The sequence below is a fragment of the Mirounga leonina genome, unplaced genomic scaffold, assembly GCF_011800145.1.
Source record: "Mirounga leonina isolate KUSES-001 unplaced genomic scaffold, KU_Mleo_1.0 Mir_154, whole genome shotgun sequence".
In the NCBI taxonomy this organism is placed as follows: Eukaryota; Metazoa; Chordata; class Mammalia; order Carnivora; family Phocidae; genus Mirounga; species Mirounga leonina.
In genome coordinates this window covers 26834236-26856201 of record NW_023270389.1, presented here as the reverse complement: position 1 = coordinate 26856201, position 21966 = coordinate 26834236, and the positions used below count along the sequence as shown (strand labels likewise).

The 21966-nt window shown below is 40.7% G+C and overlaps 2 protein-coding genes across 5 annotated transcripts; one reads left to right on the top strand and one right to left on the bottom strand.

The window, feature by feature from the left end:
* Positions 1–5059: 5059 nt before the first annotated feature.
* On the bottom strand, positions 5060–5551 carry LOC118013678 (60S ribosomal protein L26-like). The gene has a single exon (XM_035009525.1). The coding sequence runs from the start codon at positions 5534–5536 to the stop codon at positions 5099–5101; it is 438 nt and encodes a 145-aa protein (XP_034865416.1). The 5' UTR covers positions 5537–5551; the 3' UTR covers positions 5060–5098.
* A 1978-nt stretch (positions 5552–7529) lies between these two features.
* Positions 7530–21287, top strand: TMEM183A (transmembrane protein 183A). Of its 4 annotated transcripts, none has more exons than XM_035010289.1 (9): positions 7530–7723; positions 7921–8010; positions 8605–8649; positions 8863–9030; positions 13490–13646; positions 14608–14788; positions 17197–17277; positions 18962–19117; positions 20585–21287. In XM_035010289.1, exons 1-9 carry the CDS (start codon positions 7615–7617, stop codon positions 20768–20770), a joined length of 1173 nt encoding a protein of 390 aa, XP_034866180.1. In that variant the 5' UTR covers positions 7530–7614; the 3' UTR covers positions 20771–21287. The 4 variants fall into 4 exon arrangements, with proteins under 4 accessions (XP_034866180.1, XP_034866179.1, XP_034866182.1 ...); XM_035010288.1 differs by having other exon boundaries at positions 13487–13646; XM_035010291.1 differs by lacking the exon at positions 8605–8649.
* Positions 21288–21966: the final 679 nt, after the last annotated feature.

Below are 21966 nucleotides of genomic sequence, written 5' to 3'. Positions count from 1 at the left end.
ATTTCCCATCTACCTATGTTGAGCCCCAATCTAAACCTGTGATTCTCAATAGCTTTGGCTTAGTTCTAGTACAAGCTTTCCTGAAAAGGGGCCTATTCTACTTTATCATTTGAAGGAAGAAACAGTTAGTTGGCTTAATAAATAACCCACCATCCCTTCTTTGTTCCCAATCTACGGATGACACTGTTAGCCATTTTTTATGCGGGAGGCCACTGAATACAAAGACCAGTCTGGTTATTTGGCTCCACTTATCCTGCCAAAACAAAACAAAACAATATGACGTATTCATACTTTTGTATATGGGGACCAGTGTTCCATCTATAGTAGTATGTGGAAAGAATTACTGAGTGGGAGTCTAGTAGTAGTATTTTCTGGTAGTTAGGCAGTAGCTATAGGGGGAGGTAGCTTAGGAATTTTTAAGTGTAGTTCTCAGAGCTCTGAGCTAATTATAGTAAGTTGCAAGTACAGTGTTTACAGGTAGCAATGCAGTTCCTTCCTTCCTTCCTTCCTTTTTTTTTTTTTTTTTTTTGCATCCCACAGGACTCCTATGTTACCCAGAAGAAAGGAGCAGAGCAGATGTTCCCTAATGGAGGAAACAGTATAAAGATTTCTAAGTTTAGACTTGAGACTAGCCCTCAAAGTTGACCAAGTCATGAAGTTTAGGCTTATGAGGTTAAGGAAGGGTGTGTCCACCCCCTAACTTACTGTGGTCTGCCCTTTGGACATGATGCTTGATCAAACCTCTTCCATTAGTATCAACTCCTTCTTATCTGGTCCCATTTTGTACTAAACCATGGTTTAGTAAGTTAGCAACCCAATTCCCAAACTTTGTAGGGCTAATAACAATTTACAAAAGCAAAGTAGTGCACCTACTTGGACTGATACCCATCCTAAACAGAGCATATTAAGAGAATACAGGTTAAAGGAGAAGAACAAAGAGCTTTTTTTTTTTTTTTTTAAAGATTTTATTTATTTGACAGAGGGAGACATAGCGAGAGAGGGAACACAAGCAGGGGGAGTGGGGAGAGGGAGAAGCAGGCTTCCTGCCAAGCAGGGAGCCCGATGCGGGGCTTGATCCCAGGACCCCAGGATCATGACCTGAACTGAAGGCAGACACTTAACAACTGAGCCACCCAGGCGCCCCGAACAAAGAGCTTCTTAACTGTGAGAGTGGCCAGATAAGAGAACTGAGAATGTGAAAGGCCATGGAGTAGAGGGTTTCAAGGAGGATGGGATCTCCATAGAAATACAAGAAAGAGAACTCAGAAAATACAGTTAGGAGGTCATTGGTGACCCTGGAGAGTAACCTTCAATGAACAAATGAGCTTTGAAGCCCGAGTTCAAAGGCACCAGAAATGATTAGGTGCTAAAGAAAGAAAGGCCACGGGTAAAAGCTATATTTACTAGGCATGAATGGTAGACAGAGGAGGGATCAGTGTTTGGCATAGGTTTTTTTTTTTTTTTTTTTTTTTTTTACGATTTTATTTTTAAGTAATCTTCACACCTAACACAGGGCTTGAACTCACAACCCAGAAATAAAGAATCATATGCTCTACTGACTGAGCCAGCCAGGCACCCCGGCATAGATGTTTTCAATACAGAATAGACTTGTGCATGATTGGAAACTAGAGAAAAGAGCTTATAGATAGGAAAAATACATTCATTTTTACAATTCCTGATGTGTTTAGTTTAGCAGTCAATTTTCAAGTTTTATTAGTCCCCAAAATCTTGATCCTATAATGAGGCTATATTGCCCCCATGTGGTATAGGCTGCCCAGCAACTTCATTCTAAACTAGGAATTGACAAACTTGCTGTAAACAGTAAATATTTTAGATTTGAGTAAGAGTAGCCACAGATATACATAAACAAGTGGGTGTGACCATGTTCCACTAAAACTTTATTTTCAAAAGTAAGTAGGGGATAGATTCGTCCTGTAGCCACTAGTTTGTTTGTTCACTCTTGATCTAAACCTCAATATTTGGGCTGAACATTAAAGTTATCTGGGGGTCTTTTTAAAAAAATGTGGGTGCCCAGGCCCTACCTCAGACTTATTGAATAAGAACCTTTGGTTGTGGGGCTAGGTAACTGGTACTTTGTGAAATTCCATCAGGGATCCATTGTGCAACCAAGGTTGAGAATTACTGATTCAAAGCAGTAAGTTTCTAGTTTTAAGTACAAATAATAACTAATTTCACCAAGTGGTTATTATATTATGTTATATTTTTGTTTATTTATTTATCATATATTATATTTTTAAATATAAATTTTTAAATATAAATAAGAGCATTCCAAATATTATCTTATTTAATCCTTACAACAACTCTATTAATTGGGTACAATTATTATGCCCATTTTATAGATAACTGAATTTTAGTGAGATTAAGTAATTTGTTCAAGGTTGAGGGAACAGAATATGCCACCCCCAAATATGCCACTTTGGCATAAGGATTATTTTAAGCTAAGGGTATTTGAGATTCAACAGCTGCAGAAAAAAAATGGCTTTTTAGAGCGTTCCTTATCTGACTAAAAGCAACAACTTCTGGGAAATAAGACTACCATAAATTCTTCTTGAGGACAGATCTACTCCCAGAAGGAAGGATGAGAATGAAATAGAATGAAAATGAGAATGAAAAAAAAATGAGAATAAAACCTACCTTAAATCCTTTATTTAGGGAAGTTTTATGGTCCAAAAGGAGACAAAAAGACCAAGATAGAAAACCATTGTCACAAACTTTCTTATTTCCTGTTTGTTCTCCTGAAAATCCATTTATCTTTCCAAAAAGTCATTTGTTTTCCTCTAAGTGCCTTTCTCCTCCTCCCTTTCACCTATTAAGATGGTATATAAACCCCAAACCTAATAATCTCTTTGAGTTATTCATCACTGATGTCTCTCATGTGTGTGCATGTTGCACATGTAAATAAACCGATATTTACCTCATGTTAATCTGTCTTTTGTCAGTTTAATTTGCAGGACTCCAGGAACAGAACCTAAGAGGGTAGAAGAAAAGTTTTTTTTTTCCTCACTTACAAGGTCATGTAGCTATTAAAAGGAGGAACAGGGATTTAAACCCAGACATCTGCTTCTAGAACCTGGGCTCCCCATTACTAGACTACTCTATTTATTATTATTGTTATTATTATTATTATTATTTTAAAGATTTTACTGATTTATTTGACAGAGGCAGACACAGCGAGAGAGGAAACACAAGCAAGGGGAGTGGGAGGGGGAGAAGCAGGCTTCCCGCGGAGCAGAGAGCCTGATGCGGGGCTCGATCCCAAGACCCTGGGATCATGACCTGAGCCGAAGGCAGGCGCTTAACGACTGAGCCACCCAGGCACCCCAATTTATTATTAACTGAAAAAAAAAAAACTCCATCGTAAACTATTTTACCACACACTGTATTTTATAATTTTTTTTTTAAGATTTTATTTATTTGAGAGAGAGAGAATGAGAGAGAGCGAGTACATGAGAGGGGGGAGGGTCAGAGGGAGAAGCAGACTCCCCACCGAGCAGGGAGCCCGATGCGGGACTCGATCCAGGGACTCCAGGATCATGACCTGAGCTGAAGGCAGTCGCTTAACCAACTGAGCCACCCAGGCGCCCCAACCACACACTGTATTTTAAATAAAGTATATAAAAAGTCACAAGCACTTTTCTCCAGATTTAAGTTAATGTGCTTTTTCTAGTGCCACTGAATCTTATTTTGAATCAGATTCTTCACATACCTTGTCTACAGCTTTGGCACATTACAGAAATTTATTAAGTACCCTTTCAGTTTGTTTTCTGTCCTATAGATTTTCCCCCTCTTGGCCACTGTTTGACTCCACATCTGTTTAGGCTATTAATATTATTCAAAGGCAAAGCTTTCATATGATTTCCTTTATTTTAGAGGTAATATGGTACAGTGATTTTACATATGAGCTTTGAAGCCAGACAATCCTGAAGCCAGAGAATCCAGTTTGAATTCTGCACTGTCACTGCATGGTAAGTACTCAGTAAATATCAGCTAGTCTTCTAGCATTTTATTTTATTTTATTTTATTTTTTAAGACAATCTTTTTTTTTTTTAAAGATTTATTTATTTATTTGAGAGAGAGAGAATGAGAGAGAGCACAAGAGCGGGAGGGTCAGAGGGAGAAGCAGGCTCCCTGCCGAGCAGGGAGCCCGATGCGGGACTCGATCCAGGGACTCCAGGATCATGACCTGAGCAGAAGGCAGTCGCTTAACCAACTGAGCCACCCAGGCGCCCTCTTCTAGCATTTTAATCAACTAGAATGTGTGTCTTGCTTCAATTTCTCTCTTCATGCAGAAGCAAAAAGGACCTTAGTCATCTAAGGTGCCTTTAAATAACAATAACACTACAATTTTAACTATCACCACCACAACAATAATAGCTGACATTTATTGAGTGACTACTATGTATTATCTTAAATACTTTCCAATGGATTAATTTAATTATTTCAATAACCCTATAAAGCAGGAGTTATCACTATCTTTAGTTTATAGACAGGAAACTGAGGCCCAGGGAGATTAAGTAACTTTTCCAAGGTCATGTGGATAAGTGGCAGAGATATTTTCTGAACCCAGGTTATGTCTGGCTTCAGAATCCACACTCTTTATTACTTTTCTATATTGCTTTATACTGCTTCCTATAGGAAATGCTACTGTTATGTATTTCTTCAAATCAGAAGGAATAATTTTCCAGTGTCTCCAAAAACAATGGTTCCTAGTCTTAGGACTTCACAAGATATTGAAATTTAAAAGAAGATTCTGATAAACAGCATAGATTTGCCACTTTTGACAAGAAAGGACCTCAAACTACCAACCACTACCACTATCATTTACTATTAGTCCAAAATAAAGGAGGACTTAATACCCCCAAAGTAGTATGGATATAACTTAGAAAGATAGCATCCTAATGCTGTATGTATTCATTCGTACTGTCCTTAAACTTTCCACTTTGTTGAGGACAAAGACTTTAAACAGTCTCCTTCCTTCTTCCTAATACTAGGTTAATAGCTAGATGCTACTTGCATTTACTTATTTATTTTTTTTTCATTTTAACAGTTTTTATTTCAAGTCGCATATAAGATTACTTTACTCCTGCATCTTCTCAATTGTTTCTTCCTTATATTTGCCCTTTTCCTTTCCTACTTGGTGAGATTTGGCTTTACGTTCAAGGATCTTTTTGCGGTCTTTGTTCAGTTTTAGTCTGGTGATAACCACCTTGCTAGGGTGAATGCCTACATGGATGGTTGTGCCGTTTGCCTTCTCTCGCTGCACTCGTTCAATGTAGATGACGTACTTCTTCCTGTAAACCTGGACTACTTTGCCAATCTGCTGACCTTCGCAGTGTCCTCGCACAACCTGCACTTCATCATCCCTTCGGATGGGCATGGAACGAACGTTGCACTTCTGTCTCAGCGCTTTGCAAAGAGGGAAAGACATGATCTTCCTGCAAATGTGGGAAGGTGCACTGAAATGCTGTTTTCGGTTCTTGCTCCTGTCAGAAGTCACAAAGGGATTAAACTTCATTTTGGCCGCTGGCGCTTCAGCGATGGCCGCAAGAGGGAAGAGCTAGATGCTACTTGCATTTAGATGTAACAGCTCTTTTAGTAACGTTCACAACCTGTCTTTCTAGAAAGAACCTGTATTTTGGATCTGGAAACTGACAGTGGTATTAATTAAAAGTTGTTGCTTTTTTTTTTTTAAGATTTTATTTGACAGAGAGAGAGAGACAGCGAGAGAGGGAACACAAGCAGGGGGAGTGGGAGAGAGTGAGAAGTAGGCTTCCTGCAGAGTAGGGAGCCTGATGTGGGGCTCGATCCCAGGACCCTGGGATCATGACCTGAGCTGAAGGCAGACGCTTAACGACTGAGCCACCCAGGTGCCTCTAAAAAGTTGTTGCTTTTTAACAGAAGGTGGAATAAAAGATCTTATAGGCATTTTGTTCCACTAAAGTGGCCAAAGGACTTAACAGTCTGAGTGGCCTTATTTCTCATTCTTGAAATTTTGAAAGGTGAAATAAACAGTTTTGGGATTAGCACTTCTTTCATTCCAATGCATTAAATTAGTAGTGCATACCACTGAAAATGAGAACATTTCAGTTAAAACCTTTAAGTTTGCAACAGTGACAGCATTTTAATAGGATTTTTTTTTTAAAGATTTTATTTATTTATTTTGACAGAGAGAGAGAGAGAGAGACAGCGAGAGAGGGAACACAAGCAGGGGGAGTGGGAGAGGGAGAAGCAGGCTTCCCGCGGAGCAGAGAGCCTGATGTGGGGCTCGATCCCAGGACCCTGGGATCATGACCTGAGCCGAAGGCAGGCGCTTAATGACTGAGCCACCCAGGTGCCCCAATAGGATTTTTATCTTTTGCACCTTTGATTCCCTCTGGAGTCCTGATCCCTGAGTGTTTTCAGCAAATTGCCACATCAGCAGAAATCTACATGAACACTGGCTTTATTAATTTTTTACTGATAACATTGTGAAATGAGAAGGCTCAGTGCTTACCAGTTGCACTTTGAACTTGACAACAAACATGAATTATGTATACATGGAAAAATTATTTGAAACAATTTTCTTTTAGTTAACAGTCTATTGGACCCTTGTTTTATGTTATGCCTTTAGATAAATTAAATTTGAATGATTCACAATTATAACCGATTATATTGAGCTTCAATTATAATTCCTAATTGATTCAAGCCTATTAGCACAATGTTAGTAAAAGGCAGTGGTTTGCTCCTAATGAACTTTTATATATTAGGTAATCACTAAATCACTAAAATCACTAGTCATTAAAAACAGGAGTCTCCTAAATGTCTTAGGGTGGATCCCGCAGATTGGATGTCTGGGTTCTCAAGACCTGGATTAGCATCTTTTGAGAACAGAAAGGAAGTTAGGACAAAGAACATAACTCGGAACACTAAATAGCTTCTTATTCGTCCTGGCGCCACCAGTCCAGGGTCCTGCTCCCTCACAGTTCTGTAATCTACGCTCAGTGACTTTTTTCTTTCTCAATACAAAGGAATGACCATTTTCTTTCCTCATCGATCCTTCTAGTGTTTTGTTTGGAGGATGATGGTACATCGAAAAACTTTTGAGAACCCCTCCCTCCATTTTGAGAATTCAGAACTTTATAGCTTTTGTATAAGGATTAGAGTGAAGACTCTTACAGACTCATGTTGGAATAGCAAGCACGAAGGCGGCAACGTACGGACGTTTGGGTGAAGTGAACCTGGAGTGTGGACAGAGGCGGTAGCTGAAAAATCGTGGAGACCAGGGTGTAAACTCAGTTCTAGTCAACGCGGGCATGGGTTCCAGGTCTGAGACACCAATCACCTCACAAGAGGTGTGGCGAAATTCCACATTACCCAGAACAACAGCAATCCAGACACAGGTCGACCCCTACCGAACTCCGCTGCAGGTGCTCTGTAGGCGCTGGATGATGACGTACTCCGCAGACCAGGCGGTGATTGGCTTACAAATGGGGCGTCGGCTGCTAACGCGACGCGGGGCAGTCCTCGCGAGAGCTGCGGACTCCGGTGCGGGATGGCCGCTGAGCCGGGCGGAGCTGGCGCGCGGCTCCCGAAGCCGGCTCTCCGGCCCAAGACATGGCCCGGGGGCCCGGCCTGCTAGGCCGGCCTCGCCCCGACGCGGTCGCCATGCCCAAGAGAGGGAAGCGACTCAAGTTCCGGGCCCACGACGCCTGCTCTGGACGAGGTGGGCGAGGGGGCGGGGGCGTTGAAAGACTGGGTGCTGGCGGCAGGGAGGGGGCTGGACAGCGCCGAGGCGAGCGCTCGCTTGCCTGTAATGGGAGGGCGCTGGGGCCGGAGACCTGCAGTGAGCAGGAGGTCTTGGCGGAGAGGACGCTGACGGAGAGAAGGCTTCCTCCTTTGAGGGTTGTTGCTGTATTTCAGTGACCGTGGCGGATTATGCCAACTCGGATCCGGCGGTCGTGAGGTCTGGACGGGTCAAGAAAGCCGTCGCCAATGCTGTGCAGCAGGAAGGTAGGCTGCCGAAAGACTCAGGCCGGGAAGGCGGAACTAGGTGTTTTATTTTCCTGGAACTCCGCCTCAGTGTTTTTCTTGCAAAATCCTTTGGGCATCTTCCCATAAACGTGTTCGCTGTCTTCAGTGGCCCCTCATGTATTCGGAGGAGGGGGGAGGGAGGATTAGCCAAGAGCAGTAGCGCTTTTTGTAGCAGAAATATTTTCTTTCTTTGCATCAAAAAAAAAAAAAAAAAAAAAAATCTTTGCGTACTCTTCTGTAGTTTCCACTGCTTTCTTCTTGGTTAGTCATCTTTTTCCTGTGGTTCACATGTATTCCCCACTGACTGTGCAGTTTGTTTCTTTGTGTAATAATCCTGAGGTATGCTTTTCCTTTTCTCATGTTTCTCTTACTTTCAAGCTTTTTACTCACAGGTACCTGAGACTTGTGTTTTTATGACACCTACTGTCTCCAGCATAGGAACAGGGTCAAATTGGCTTCATTTTCTCTCAAACATTGCTCCTCAGAATTTATACAAATGAGAATAGCATTTACTTTTTGTTTTTATCCTGCAGGATTTATAGTGGGAGAATAATGCGCTCCCTTTTTCTTCAGGTCTGAAGTTGACACTTTTAAGGAGTCAATCTCTGCAACTTTGGGGTCAGTTTGCCTATTGCTTTCCAGTTTTTAGTATTTAAAATGCTAAAATTTCTTTCTTCTTAGTTCTCACCTTTCTTCAGCAGACTCTCTCACACTATTGCTTCCCCCCCCCCCCTTGTTTTCCTTATCCTCATGGATGCTGATATCCTGTCTAAGTCATTTGTATTTCTGGATGGGACTCTGCCATTTCATTCTCCCCTTATTTTCTTCTAGTAAAATCTCTTTGTGGCTTGGAAGCCTCCCAGGTTCCTGCAGTGGAAGCTCTTTCTGGGGTTGGTGAGCCCTGTGACATCATTGACAGCAGTGATGAGATGGATGCCCAGGAGGAGAGCATCCGTGAGAGAACCGTCTCCAGAAAAAAGAAAAGCAAGAGGCATAAAGGTATAGGGCTTGTTTGCTTTTGGATTAGTCCTGTCTGTGGTGATAACTTGAAGCTATTCACTTTCTCAGTAGCATAAGAGGTGATATCAGTGGAGAACCAGGGTTTGGATCTTAGTAGTGGGACAGGTTTAATATACCAGGGCTTTCTGTTTTGTCTAAAAATGAGAAGAAAGGAGATAGGTAAGAGTCAGATAGGTAAGATAGTCCAGTAGATTTCTGGAGCTGTAAGCTCAACTATAGTAGCCATTCCTTGAGAACATGTCATTATTAGATGAAAACCCATATGGTAACATGAAAACAAAAAGCCTTTGCATTTCTGGATTTCTGAACAGGTAAGGAATCAAAGATGTGACAAAAAAATGTTTTCCCAAGTATGTGGATTGTATCTAACCGATTTCCTTTCAGCTGAAGCTAGATACTACTATGGACTTTTAAGTGCTCTGCAATTATTAATGTCTGCTTTATGTCTAATAGATACTGTGGGAAATAGAAAAGTATGTGATTTTATACCTAATGGCAATAAAACTCACACAAGTGAAACAAAGAAAAATAAGCTAATAGTATATAATATGCCAAACCTCCATGCAGTGGTTTGCTCTAGACTTAATGAATCAGACTTTCTTGGGGTAGTACCCAGAATAGCTATTAAAGCTAAAGTGGTTCCAGTGATCAGTTAGAGTTAGGGGAAGCTAATGTAATAAGTGATACATGTATTTTTGGTTTCAGATCTACCAGAACTTTTACCTGTACTTGAGAGTCAGATAACAAATATTTGGGGCGCCTGGGTGGCTCAGTTGGTTAAGCGACTGCCTTCGGCTCAGGTCATGATCCTGGAGTCCTGGGATCGAGTCCCGCATCGGGCTCCCTGCTCAGCGGGGAGTCTGCTTCTCCCTCTGACCCTCCTCCCTCTCGTGCTCTCTGTCTCTCATTCTCTCTCACAAATAAATAAATAAAAAATCTTAAAAAAACAAAAAAACAAAAAAACACAAATATTTGTATTTACTGAAATACATTGAAATAATTGATAATTAATGAACTGCCATCGCTTTGCAATTATGCCAATTATTGTCAGTGATACCATTGTTTTCCAGAAGGCCAAAATTAATATTTACATTCCTCATACTTCTTTGTTTTTTAATTTCTTTTTTGAAATCCTTGCTCATCATCACCATGCTATTAGAGATTTATCTTGCTCTGTTTTGTTCTTGGGCACACTCCGTAGAACAGCTTGCAGACTTTTAAAACATCCTTATTGACATAAAATTCACTTTTTTAAAGTGTTCAATTCAGTGGTTTTAGTATGTTCACATGGTTGTGCAGCTATCAACGTGCTTTAAGTTTAGAACATTTCTATTACTCCAGACCTATTAGCATTATTTCTCATTCTCTCCCAACCCTCCCACTCCCCCGGTCCACCCCCCTGACCACTAATTTACTTTCTGTCTTTATAGATTTGCCTGTTCTGGACATTTCATATAAATGGAATCACATAATATGTGACCTTTTGTGTCTAGCTTTTCTCACTTAGCATGTTTTCAGGTTCATTCATTTTGTAGGACAGGTCAGTCCTTCAGTGTTTTTTCAGTTGGCTATTTTGAATAATGCTGCTATGAACACCCTTGGACAAGTTTTTACATGGACATACATTTTCATTTTTGTTGGGTAGGAGTGAAATTGCTGAATCACATAATAACTCTAGTTTAACTTTTGAATAATTGTCAGTGTGTGTTCCTGTGTTGTATTTTATTTTTGAATAAATACAAATTTTTTTTGTATTTATATTTTTGAATATTTTGAATAAATAACTCTAGTTTAACTTTTGAATAATTGTCAGTGTGTGTGTGTTGTATTTTAAAGATTTTATTTATTTGAGAGAGAGAGCATGAGAGAGCACAAGCCAGCAGGAGGGGCAGAGGGAGAGGGAGAAGCAGACTTCCTGCTGAGCAGGGAGCCCAACACAGGTCTCAGTCCCAGGATGCTGGGATCATGACCTGAGCTGAAGGCAGACACTTGACGAACTGACTGAGTCACCCAGGCGCCCCACCGGTGTGTTTTTTGAGGTTTCCATTCTACATTCCACCAGCAGTGTGCAAAGAGATCCAGTTTCTCTACATTCTCGCCAACACTTGCATTGTCTGACTTTTTAAATCATAGCCATCTTAGTGGCTGTCAAGTGGTATCTCATGGTTTTGATTTGCATTTCTTTGATGGCTAATGATGTTGAGCATCTTTTCATGTGTGCTTATTGCCCATCTGTATGTATTCTTCAGAGAAGAAGAAATGTCTATTCAAATCCTTTGCCCATTTTTTTTTTAAGATTTTATTTATTTATTAGAAAGAGAGTGGGTGCAACAGAGAGAGCACAAGCTGGGGTCTCCCAGCTGGGAGGAAGGAGAAGCAGACTCCTCGCTGAGCAGGGAGCCCAACATGGGACTTGATCCCAGGACTCCGAGATCATGACCTCAGCTGAAGGCAGATGTTTAACCGACTGAGCCACCTAGGCGCCCTCCTTTGCCCATTTTAAATTTGGGTTATCTTTTTATTACTGAGTTGTGGGAATTCCTTGTATATTCAGGATACTAGTCACTTACCAGATATATGATTTGTGGCTTACAGACTTGTAACTATAATTCATCTTTTAGTTGTTTGCTCTGCTTTACTCCCATTAGGTTCCTTTGTTCTAGTCAGACTGGTCTTTTTTTCCCCTTCTTTCTTTAGCTTCTTTTTAATGAAATGAATATAGAAGAAGAGAGAATAGTATAAGGAATCCCACCTAGCTCTTAACCCAGCATTAACACTGACTCATGGCCATTTTTGTTTCAGCCACTGTCCCCGCACCCCAACACACACACTGTGCATTATTCTGAAGTAATTCCCAATATCCTATTATTATCTCTAAATGTTTTGGTAGTTCCCTCCAAAAGACAAATACTCTTTAATAAAAAAAAATTAGTCATGTCTAAAAAAGTTTACAGTAATTTCTTGATAGCATCAAAATCCTGTTAAACTTTTCTCTTTATTGCCATCACATGTATTTTGTTTTTCTAAGTATCTGGGCTTCCTGTTAGCTATTTATTTCAATTGGAATACTTTTGCTCTTAATCTGTATCTATCAAAGTTCTTTCTGTCCTTCATGGCTTATCTCTGTGGAGCTTTCTTTTACTGATTCCATTTCCTATGTTTTGAAATTTCTTAATAATGTTGTTTAAAACACAGTTATTCCTCATCAGTAATTACTGCGGTTTGTCCCTGAAGACAGAACATTTTTTAATAGCACTGTGCTTTGTAAAGGTCCTGATGGGTCTCAGAAGAAATTCTGATAGTCATTTACCTTCTCCTTCAGAGAGAAACTTAATGTGGGAGAAGATGGGGCTCAAACATGTTAGGACTAAGCCTTCAGTGGTCACTGGAGATTACAGGGAAGATTAGGAACCAGAAAAGAGGATGTCATTTTAGAAGTACTGGTCTCTGTTATGAAGAACCTAATGCAATAACCTGTCTGAGTCATACTGCTGCAGTTAGCTTGAAAAGTAGAGGCAGCTTTGGGGAGCTAGTGTAGGATCTTTTTGCCCAGGAAACAGAAAGAAGAAAGCTGGTTTTTGGATAGTTCTGTGAGTAGGTCTGAATTATAGGTTAGAAGTAGGGTTTGCCCAGATGCAAGTGTCTTTGTGGAGTGTGAGTTTTTACTTGGACCTGAGACACCGAGTGGACCTCAGGGTCAAGAGAATGAATCCTAACAAAGTCTGAAGGAGAAGGAGGTGGGGATACATTGTCACAGGGCATCTGAGTACTGAACGCCTATGGCTGGGATCATAGGTCAAACTGGCAATGAAATGAGGAACTAGAAGGAAAGAAACGTCTACAGGCATTTACTGAGTAATGAAAATATACCATAACTTACTGGGTGTTTTATTGAGCTTGCACTTTGAGGTTTCCTCATACCATCTTAAAACCAGTTGTTGTTTTAAATGACTGAACTGAAGACAATGTTTGGTGGAAGGGGACCATGAGGGAAATCAGGGGCAGAGTTTTTAGTGCAAAGCTGGAATTTAGAGTAGAAACCTGGGTCCGTTTACCTTAACTAGTGGCAAGGTTATGTCTTCTTACTAGTAAAATGGGCACAGTAATATTTTCTTTATTTGGGTTGAAGAATTATTAGAATGGAATGATAGTAAAGTGTGCAAAACTTTGATAAACTTTGAAAACTTCAAAATAGTATGTGAATAGTTGTTAAAGAAAGGCCTTAAGAATGAGACCCAGTCACTTGGGCAACAGGAAACGAAAGTTTCCAGCAGCTAGAAGAAGCAGGAAATGATGAGTCTGAGAGGCTTCATTGGACCTATTTAAAACTATTTTCTTAACTGTGCAAGCCCTGGGAGAATTGAAATGACTGGGGATCTTTAGATATGTCCATAATCGAAGTTCAAAGCTTATAGTTCTTTTTTTTCTGTTTCAGAAGACCTGGACGGGGCTGGAGGAGAAGAGTATCCCATGGATATTTGGCTATTGCTGGCCTCCTATATCCGTCCTGAGGACATTGTGAATTTTTCTCTGATTTGTAAGAATGCCTGGACTGTCACTTGCACTGCTGCCTTTTGGACCAGGTTGTACCGAAGGTGCGACCACAGAGACTCGCTCTGTTATCTGTGTAGCTGATTTCATTGCTGTTTGTGATTTGGAGCTACTCCCTGGATGGTGACCTCTTTTCATTTTCTCTACTCCATGCCTGGGCATGAGCCTAGCTTTGGACTCCTTGAGCCCCTCTCTAATTTAAGTTTGGTATTATTAATTTGTCCAGGTAATCGTCTTCCCTTTGGTTGCCCCCCCCCCCCATCCAGTATCCACTTTCAGCAAAAAGTCTTGCTTCAGGTCTTAAAAAGAACTGTGTTTGACTTGTCTTCAGAAGTTTATCTTAGCTAGAATTTTCGAAAGCTGTCGATGCCTATCTATTTATCTTTCTAACTGGATTGGTTGTTTCTTAGTTGGGTAGTTACCATGAAGTATCACAGAGTTTTTGTACTCATGCTGCCCCGTGTTTAGTTGTAGTGGTGAGGAAAGAGTGAATGATAGGATTAATAAGACAGCTTTTGATACCGGGTGCAGAAGTGTAATGAAGATTATAAACTGTCAGGATGTTGTGGGAAGGGATGTTGAAGTGGAAGGGTGTAGAGAACTTGCTGAGACCCGTGGTGGGAGAACCTGGTGGTTCTTCAGTACACATTCCTTTTGAGCAACTGAAGTATATTCTACTGGTGTCAAGTCCGAGACTTGCCGTTTTTTGGAGTAAAATAGGATTTAAAATTTTAACATGGTTGGAGGGCAGGATTATAAGGTATATGTGAATTGGGTTTTGCATAGCAAAGAAGCAAAAGTAGCTGAGAAATGAAGGAGGTGTGGTGTGTGTGTGTGTGTGTGTGTGTGTGTGTCTGTGTGAGTGAGAGAACACTGGGGACAAGCTAACTACTGGCCAGTAGAACAGTATAGTTAAATGGACACAGAGACCAGGGGTCCTAGGAGACTGAGGTAGAGCAGGAGAGACAGGTCACATATTGGTAGGAGTAATGTGTCGTGTTTCAGGCACTACACGCTGGGTGCCTCTCTGCCTTTGCGCCTGCGACCAGAGTCAATGGAGAAGCTGCGCTGTCTCCGGGCGTGTGTGATCCGATCTCTATACCATATGTATGAGCCGTTTGCTGCTCGAATCTCCAAGAATCCAGCCATTCCAGAAAGCACTCCCAGCACATTAAAGAATTCCAAAGTAAGTGAGAATTATTGTTGGGGCCTAACTAATGGTATGGTGGGCCTGTTATTATGGCTTGTCTCCGGATTCCTTGATGGGGAGGGCTAGGGCTGTTGGTCCCAGGCTGCCAGGGGACTAATGCAAACTTTCAGGGTTTCACTTCTCTAAGACATTCCTGCTCTGTTGGGCTGGCTTCTCTTCTCTTTACCTTAAAGCTTTCTTGTGCTTTTAGCATATTCTTTATTCTCTTTAATTTATTCTCATGCATTGTACATTGGACCACTTTAGATGATTTTGATGGTTTGGGTTAGGAAGAGCACAACTCAAATGGTAGATGTAAACTGTAAATCTTCCAGGGTGCTGTAAATCATGATGCAAAGATATAACATGAACACCTTAGTAATTTTCTTTTCCTAACGTGACCTTGATATCTGGGATTCTTCTTTCTTGTTGACCTCTTTAAAAGATTTTGGTATAGACTTTAACATACGCTAAGGGCCAACTATTGCCAAGCTCTGGGCTAGGTTGTTTCAGAGACTATAACTCACAGACTTTAGCTCTCTAAAATTCTTCCTGTATCCTAGGCTATTTCTTATATCTTGGGATTTCCCCTGTAGCTTATATTCATACATTGTATTCAAGTGTTTGGCATTCTTCTGATTTGTAAATAGGTCTGTTAGCCTTTGATCCTTTCTCTCCTTTTCTCCATAATGAAGTATCCAGTGAACCCACCTTTGCCAAGCTATACCAGTACAACAGATATGATTACTTAGGCAAGTTGATGTCTCAGCCTATTTCTCCTTCAACTAATGCCATTGTCTGAATTTTGTATCTTTTGAGTTGGTAATTTTTATTACTCTGTTCCTACCCCAAATCTGGTGTCCTGTAGCACTTTCTATTCTCTTCTATTTTGTTTTTTGGGTGTTCTGTAATGATTCTTCTCCCCTAGTTTAGCTCCCGTGTGATAATATTCCACCTGATACATATTGACTGAAAGGGTACTGTTGGTTTCAAGATTATCAGGGTTCCTTTGAGGGTCGCAAACTGAGATGGTCAGGGCCATGGGCTGAGCTCAATTCAGTATCACACTAGCTGGTGGCTTTAGGGCAGGAGTAGAATGTGTGGTGAGTAGCATTTCACCTAGCAGCTGCTTCTGCTAGTAATATGAGTGGACACTGTATCATCTCACATTTGCAGTTTCCCTCCCCAGAAACATTTGATAGTATCAGACCAGCTCTGATGAGGTGGGGATCATCCCAGAGCTAACCATGCCGGGTATCAATCAGTTGCCGGGAGTAGAGCAGCGTTAGGCAGACTCCTCGTGCTCAACACATCCTAGCGGCTCCAGTGCACAATGCAAGTGCCACTGCCTAAATCGAAAATGCCCGTGTCTGCGTGTTCTAGTCACTGCATATTAAGTTTTTAAAAGTAGATTATAAAAACCAAGGTGGTGAGAACTAAGTTCTTAATCCAGACAGTAAGTCCAGGCCACCTGGCTGCTGCTTTTGTGCCTCGTTGTTAGAGATCTCTGGAGAGGATATGGGACCTGCAGTGACAGGTGTCCCACGCATGGCCTTGCCACTTGTATAACCACAATCGCATGGCATTCAGGGAGTTGGCAGCATGCCTAAGGAAGTTGTCCCAGGTTCCTGGACTCCAGCTTTTCGTATTTGATTCTCCCTCTCTCTCTTTTCAATCGCATAGCTTGTATGGGACACTGGAGCCGCTGTGATGGCAGCAGAAGTATTTGCCCCTTAAAGCCAAGCCCATTATTTTTGATGGAACAGCGGGACGTACAGGGCATGTCTGAAGGGCAGGACAGCTGGCACGGCGGACGACCCACCCCTTATCCCCTGGGAGGTACTTAACTTCTTGTGTTAACCCTAGCTGTAGCCTGACTTTCATGGAGGGGCTTACTCTAGATAATTCGGCCCAGCTCTGTCGTTTTCACACGGGCTCTCTGCTCCCAGAAGGTCCTGAGTGGCTTGCTCCTGTTCCAGGGATGGCCATCTCTGCCTGCCTTATGGCTTTGTTATCATCTTGCCTGGTGGCTACTGGCTGCCCTTATATTTTCATATAGAGGAGTGGCTCACTGACTCAGAGAATGTCCCAGTCTCTAGAGACCATGTTTCTGTCTTTAAAGATGAGAACAGTGGGGGTTGCCTTCAGCAGCATCTGAGGTTGACTTATATCAGTCCCTCTTCTCTTTACTGAATAGCCCTGGGATTGTCTCTTTCCATGTTGCACCAGTGTCAAACTGGGGGGGTCTCTCTCTGTGCCAAAGTAAAATCTCAGCATTGGGCCTGTGGCTGGCCTTGGAGCTGTCAGACAGGTTTTTGCTGATTATTTTTTGTTACCTTACTTTGATTTTTTCCTTTTCTATCATTTATTTATTTTTGGTCTATTTTATTTTTATTTTTTTACAGTGCTTACTTTTCTGGTGCAGAAAGATTGTTGGGAACAGACAGGAACCAATGTGGGAATTCAACTTTAAGTTCAAAAAACAGGTAGGTAGTCATATCTTCTCTTTGTTTTTCAGGTAGTATGTTGTTCTAATAAATTTCACTAGGCATAAAATTGTCTTATTGAAATCAAATAGTACACATCAAAATTTGCGATAACGCCATGAAAAGAAAAGGTAGAAGGAACTATTCTGTACGAAAGAGACACAACAGTATACTAGCTGAATGAGTGGGTACTGGAGCGGGGAACAAAGGGCTGTAAAAGACACTTGGGACAATTCAAGAGATGTGAGTATGCTGTAAATGTTAGATGACATGAAATTATTGTTAGTTTCTCAGGTGTGATAATGATACTGTGGTTATATGTAAGTGTCTTTATTCATGCTGAATAGGGGTGGAGCGTCAGTGCTCCTTTCAGATGGCTTTGCCCCCTTTACCATCTTCTACATAAAATGAGAGGTGGGAGGAGAGGAAGCAAATACGGTGAAATGTCTAACGGTAGAGGGTATATAGGAGTTTATTGCACTATTTTATTAACTTTCCGTATAGTTGAAGACTTTCTAAAGATGGGAAAAACGGGAAAACTTGTTTTAACAATGTACTGAGGTTATTTGCCTATAATTTTTTTGTTTTTCAAAGCAAATGTATTTGCAGACAATAATAATTTATATGGTTTTATACCTGAGGCAGTTCGGGGAAGTCATGAGGAAAGGGACCACCGCCAGGAGGCTATTTATAAGAAGAATAGATAGTATCCTACTCCGTTTCTGCCTTTTGCTTGGACTGTACCTGAGATCTTGGCCACAGAGAGGATCTACTTTGCTTGCCTTTACTTCTTTTCCTCAGCAGCTCATTTCTTCCTTTTGTCTCCCCTATTTAGTATCTCACTGAAGAGACACATTACAAATAAGATTAGTTATCCCTCACTTGATGAGTTACAGATAAATTTGTAATTAAAGTGAATCATATTTTTCCATTGATTTTTTAAATTTTTTATTGTTATGTTAATCACCATACATTACATCATTAGTTTTAGATGTATTGTTCCATGATTCATTGTTTGTGCATAACACCCAGTGCTCCATGCAGAACGTGCCCTCTTTAATACCCATCACCAGGCTAACCCATCCTCCCACCCTCCATTGATTTTTCATAAACATGGCTTTAGGGAAGAATTTTGGTTTCTAGTCATTTGATTTTAATAAGATGTCTTCAACTGTGATATCCATTAGATGGTGGTGGTAAATCCACCATAGGACCTTTCTGGGAAGGGGCTGCAGGGCAGTCTCAGCAGTGTTCAAGCTGAGAGCGGAATTAACTGCAGGAAGGTGAATGCCCAGATTCTTTAGTTCTGAGACTTGTGGTTCTTTTATTTATGGTGCCTAGAATTAGGTGGCCACTTCTGCTTCTATCCCTTTTGTGCAGCAGATGTTCTGTGGAGTCCGACGAGTCACGAGGAATTTGCGATCTTTCAAACATTGGGGAGCCTCTGATAGAACTATAAGTTTCCATTTCTTGCCAGATGGCAGGAAATACCATCTAAATGAAGCATATACCGACTACCACATTGCTTATCCAGATGTGTTTCCTCTTCTTTCAAAGGGCAGGTTTTCCTTGATCTGTATAGAAACCAATATGTATATAAAGAGAAACAGGATTTTCACTGGTGGAGTCTTAGAGCCATCAACATTTCCTCTAAGCTGTTCAAGTAATTTTCAGTTCTCTTTAGTCCCCTAGATTAAAGAGCAAGTGTGTGGGAGGGTTGCAGCCTCCCATTCAGTATGAAGATGTTCATACCAACCCAGACCAGGACTGCTGCCTACTGCAGGTCACCACCCTCAATTTCATCTTTATTCCAATTGTCATGGGAATGATATTTACCCTGGTAAGTGGAAACAGAATGCCATCCTTAGTTCTTTCGTAGACTCTCATTATACCTAGGTTTTGAAAGAAATTTGTAAATTTAACCATTGAGGAAGAAATCTTTGAAGTATAATTTTTTTAAAAAGTTTGAAAGCAGACTTGTATATTAGGAATGGAGTTAATTATGTCTGGATATTTTATCTCTGTTTCCTTCTTATAGTAAAGGGAATGTTTTTGCATCTTCTTTGTAGTGATCATTAATATTTGAGAAACAGTATCCTTTCAGGGATAATAATGAGGCTTATATATGAGCACTGTATTTCAGGACCTTGAGGCTTGCTTGTGGTGTCGTAAATGAAATACTAAAATGTAAGGTGACCAGCTCTGTCCATTATGTGATGATGACTATTCAAGCCTTAGCTAAGAATTAGATTAGTAAATAACAGATATGTCTCTGGCATATTTTCCAGGTTTTTAAAATTTTTAACTGGATTGATAACTTGAGAGTATATGCAGTTTATCTTCTCTGTCCTTTAGGCTTATGTTCAGAGATACATGGGGTTCCCCACTCTGCACTGAAAATAGCTTTGTTCTTATTTATATATTTATTCATTCATTCATTCATTTGAGAGAGTGAGCGAGTGAGAGAGAAAACAAGAGCTGGGGTGGGGGGTGCAGAGGGAGAGGGAGAAGCAGAGTCCCCACTGAGCAGGGAGCCCCATGCAGGGCTCAGTCCTGGGACTCCAGGATCATGACCTGAGCTGAAGGCAGATCCTTAACTGACTGAGCCACCCAGGCGCCCAGCTTTATTCTTTTTTTAATGGTAAAATAAATAATGCATACTTCATGGAAAGAATTTAAATAATACATAAATACATGAAAAAAGTAAAGGTGACCTAGACTCTTACTGGCCTCTAACTATGGCCCTTTAGGGAACTGTTCTTTAATGTATCTGTTATTATGTACTTGTATACACCCACTCTCTTAAATAATTTTGTTTAATTGAGATTATACCATATATGCTGTTTTGGTTGTTAGGCACCTCTCCCCTCCCTCTAGGTTAAGTCACATTAGTGACCTAGTAATATACTTATATTCCATAGACTTCATATTCATATAATTCTGTTCAGACCAGCATATACATAAACAGATTTAGAGAATTTGTGGTTTATTTTACCAAAAATGTGATCAAACGTATGTTTCATGCATCTTGTTTGACTCGCTTAACAATATCTCATCAGAACCCCTTCAAGTCATTTTGTATAGTTCTAACCCAGTTTTTAAAAAATTGGCTTCAGTGCTAGTCTGTGTGTATGTATCCTAATTTATTCAGCCATTTGAGAGGCTTTCTTTAGCATGGTTTAAATATGAAGAATTTCATTTTGTGGCCTAGCCAGTGTAAATTTTGTCTAGACTGTCTTATTTCAGAATGAGCCGTGGGAAAACAAGGTTGTTTAATTTGGGTACTGAATTTGCTTTTCCCTCCTAGTTTACTATCAATGTGAGCACGGATATGCGGCATCATCGTGTGAGACTGGTGTTCCAAGATTCTCCTGTCCATGGTGGTCGGAAACTGCGCAGTGAACAGGGTGTGCAAGTCATCCTGGACCCAGTGCACAGCGTTCGACTCTTTGACTGGTGGCATCCTCAGTATCCGTTCTCCCTGAGAGCCTAGTTACTGCTTCCTGTCCCTGAGGGCAGCCCTGAGCTAGGCCAGTCCATTAGTAATCAGATTCCAGTTTGGAAGGGGTGTCTGGATTGTATATCTGGTTAGTAATGCACATGCTCTTCCGGTTCCCAGGGCTCCTGTTAGGGGAAGGAGAAGGATTGAATCAAGAGGAAACACAACTATGATTTATAAACATATTTTAATGTAAAAATTTGCATTTGAAAGGAGAAACCTGGCCCTATTTTCTGTGTTAAACCCCATTTGGTGCTATTGAGTTTGTTGTTCTTTATTCTTTTATCCCAGCAAAAATGGATGATCTTGCTCTAGGGAAAAATTAAACTCATCCATCTCCAAACAAGGAAGTTTCAGCATTCCCTTGTGATCAGAGAGGAGCCTTCGAGGCCTGAAATTGTTGCTACTGTTGCTTCCCGTTAAGCTGCCCCTCAAATTCAAGTGAATATTTTCTCTTCTCCCTTTACCCTTCTCCATAAATAAAGCAGGTGACAGGGTTTTCAGAATCTTACAAGATTGACTTGTGTATCTTTCTTTAAGAATACTTTTTGGATATTTATTGCGTAAATATTCTTTTGCCGATTTTGGATTTTAGGTATTTTTTTTTTTGCATGAGGTTTGATAGTGGTGGTGATGACTTTGTGCCCTTGGTACTGTACTAGGAACTTTACGTAATATCTCTAATTCTCATGATCCTGCAAGGTGGGTGATATTGTTCCCATTCTGTAGTTGAGAAAACTGCATCAGTGACTTACCCAAGGCCATATGGCCAGGTCTTTTTGCTGTATCACAGTTAAAAAAGTTCAGTTTCATTCCCTGTGGTAGATGGTGGCAAAAGGGAGTAGGCAGAGTGTACATAGATAAGAAAGTAAAAGGGTGAGTAAAAATTTGATCGTGATATTACCTTATCCCTAATCAGCCTAAAGCGTATATAAGATTGATGAAAGAGTCTTTGAAATCTGTGTTTCTAAGTAAATTGTAAAGCTAACCAAGAAAGGCAGGAAGGATAAGAAGGATAATGATATTTTCATTGAGTTGTTAGAAAGGCATTATGCTGAAGGTCATTTAAAAAAAAAACACATCCCATATTGAAACTAGCCTCCTGAACTATAAGCACTTAGTGACCTTCTTCTGCTCTGCCTGGCCCTGTGCTGCCTATCATCCTGTGTGCCTACAGGAGCCTGGCCTTT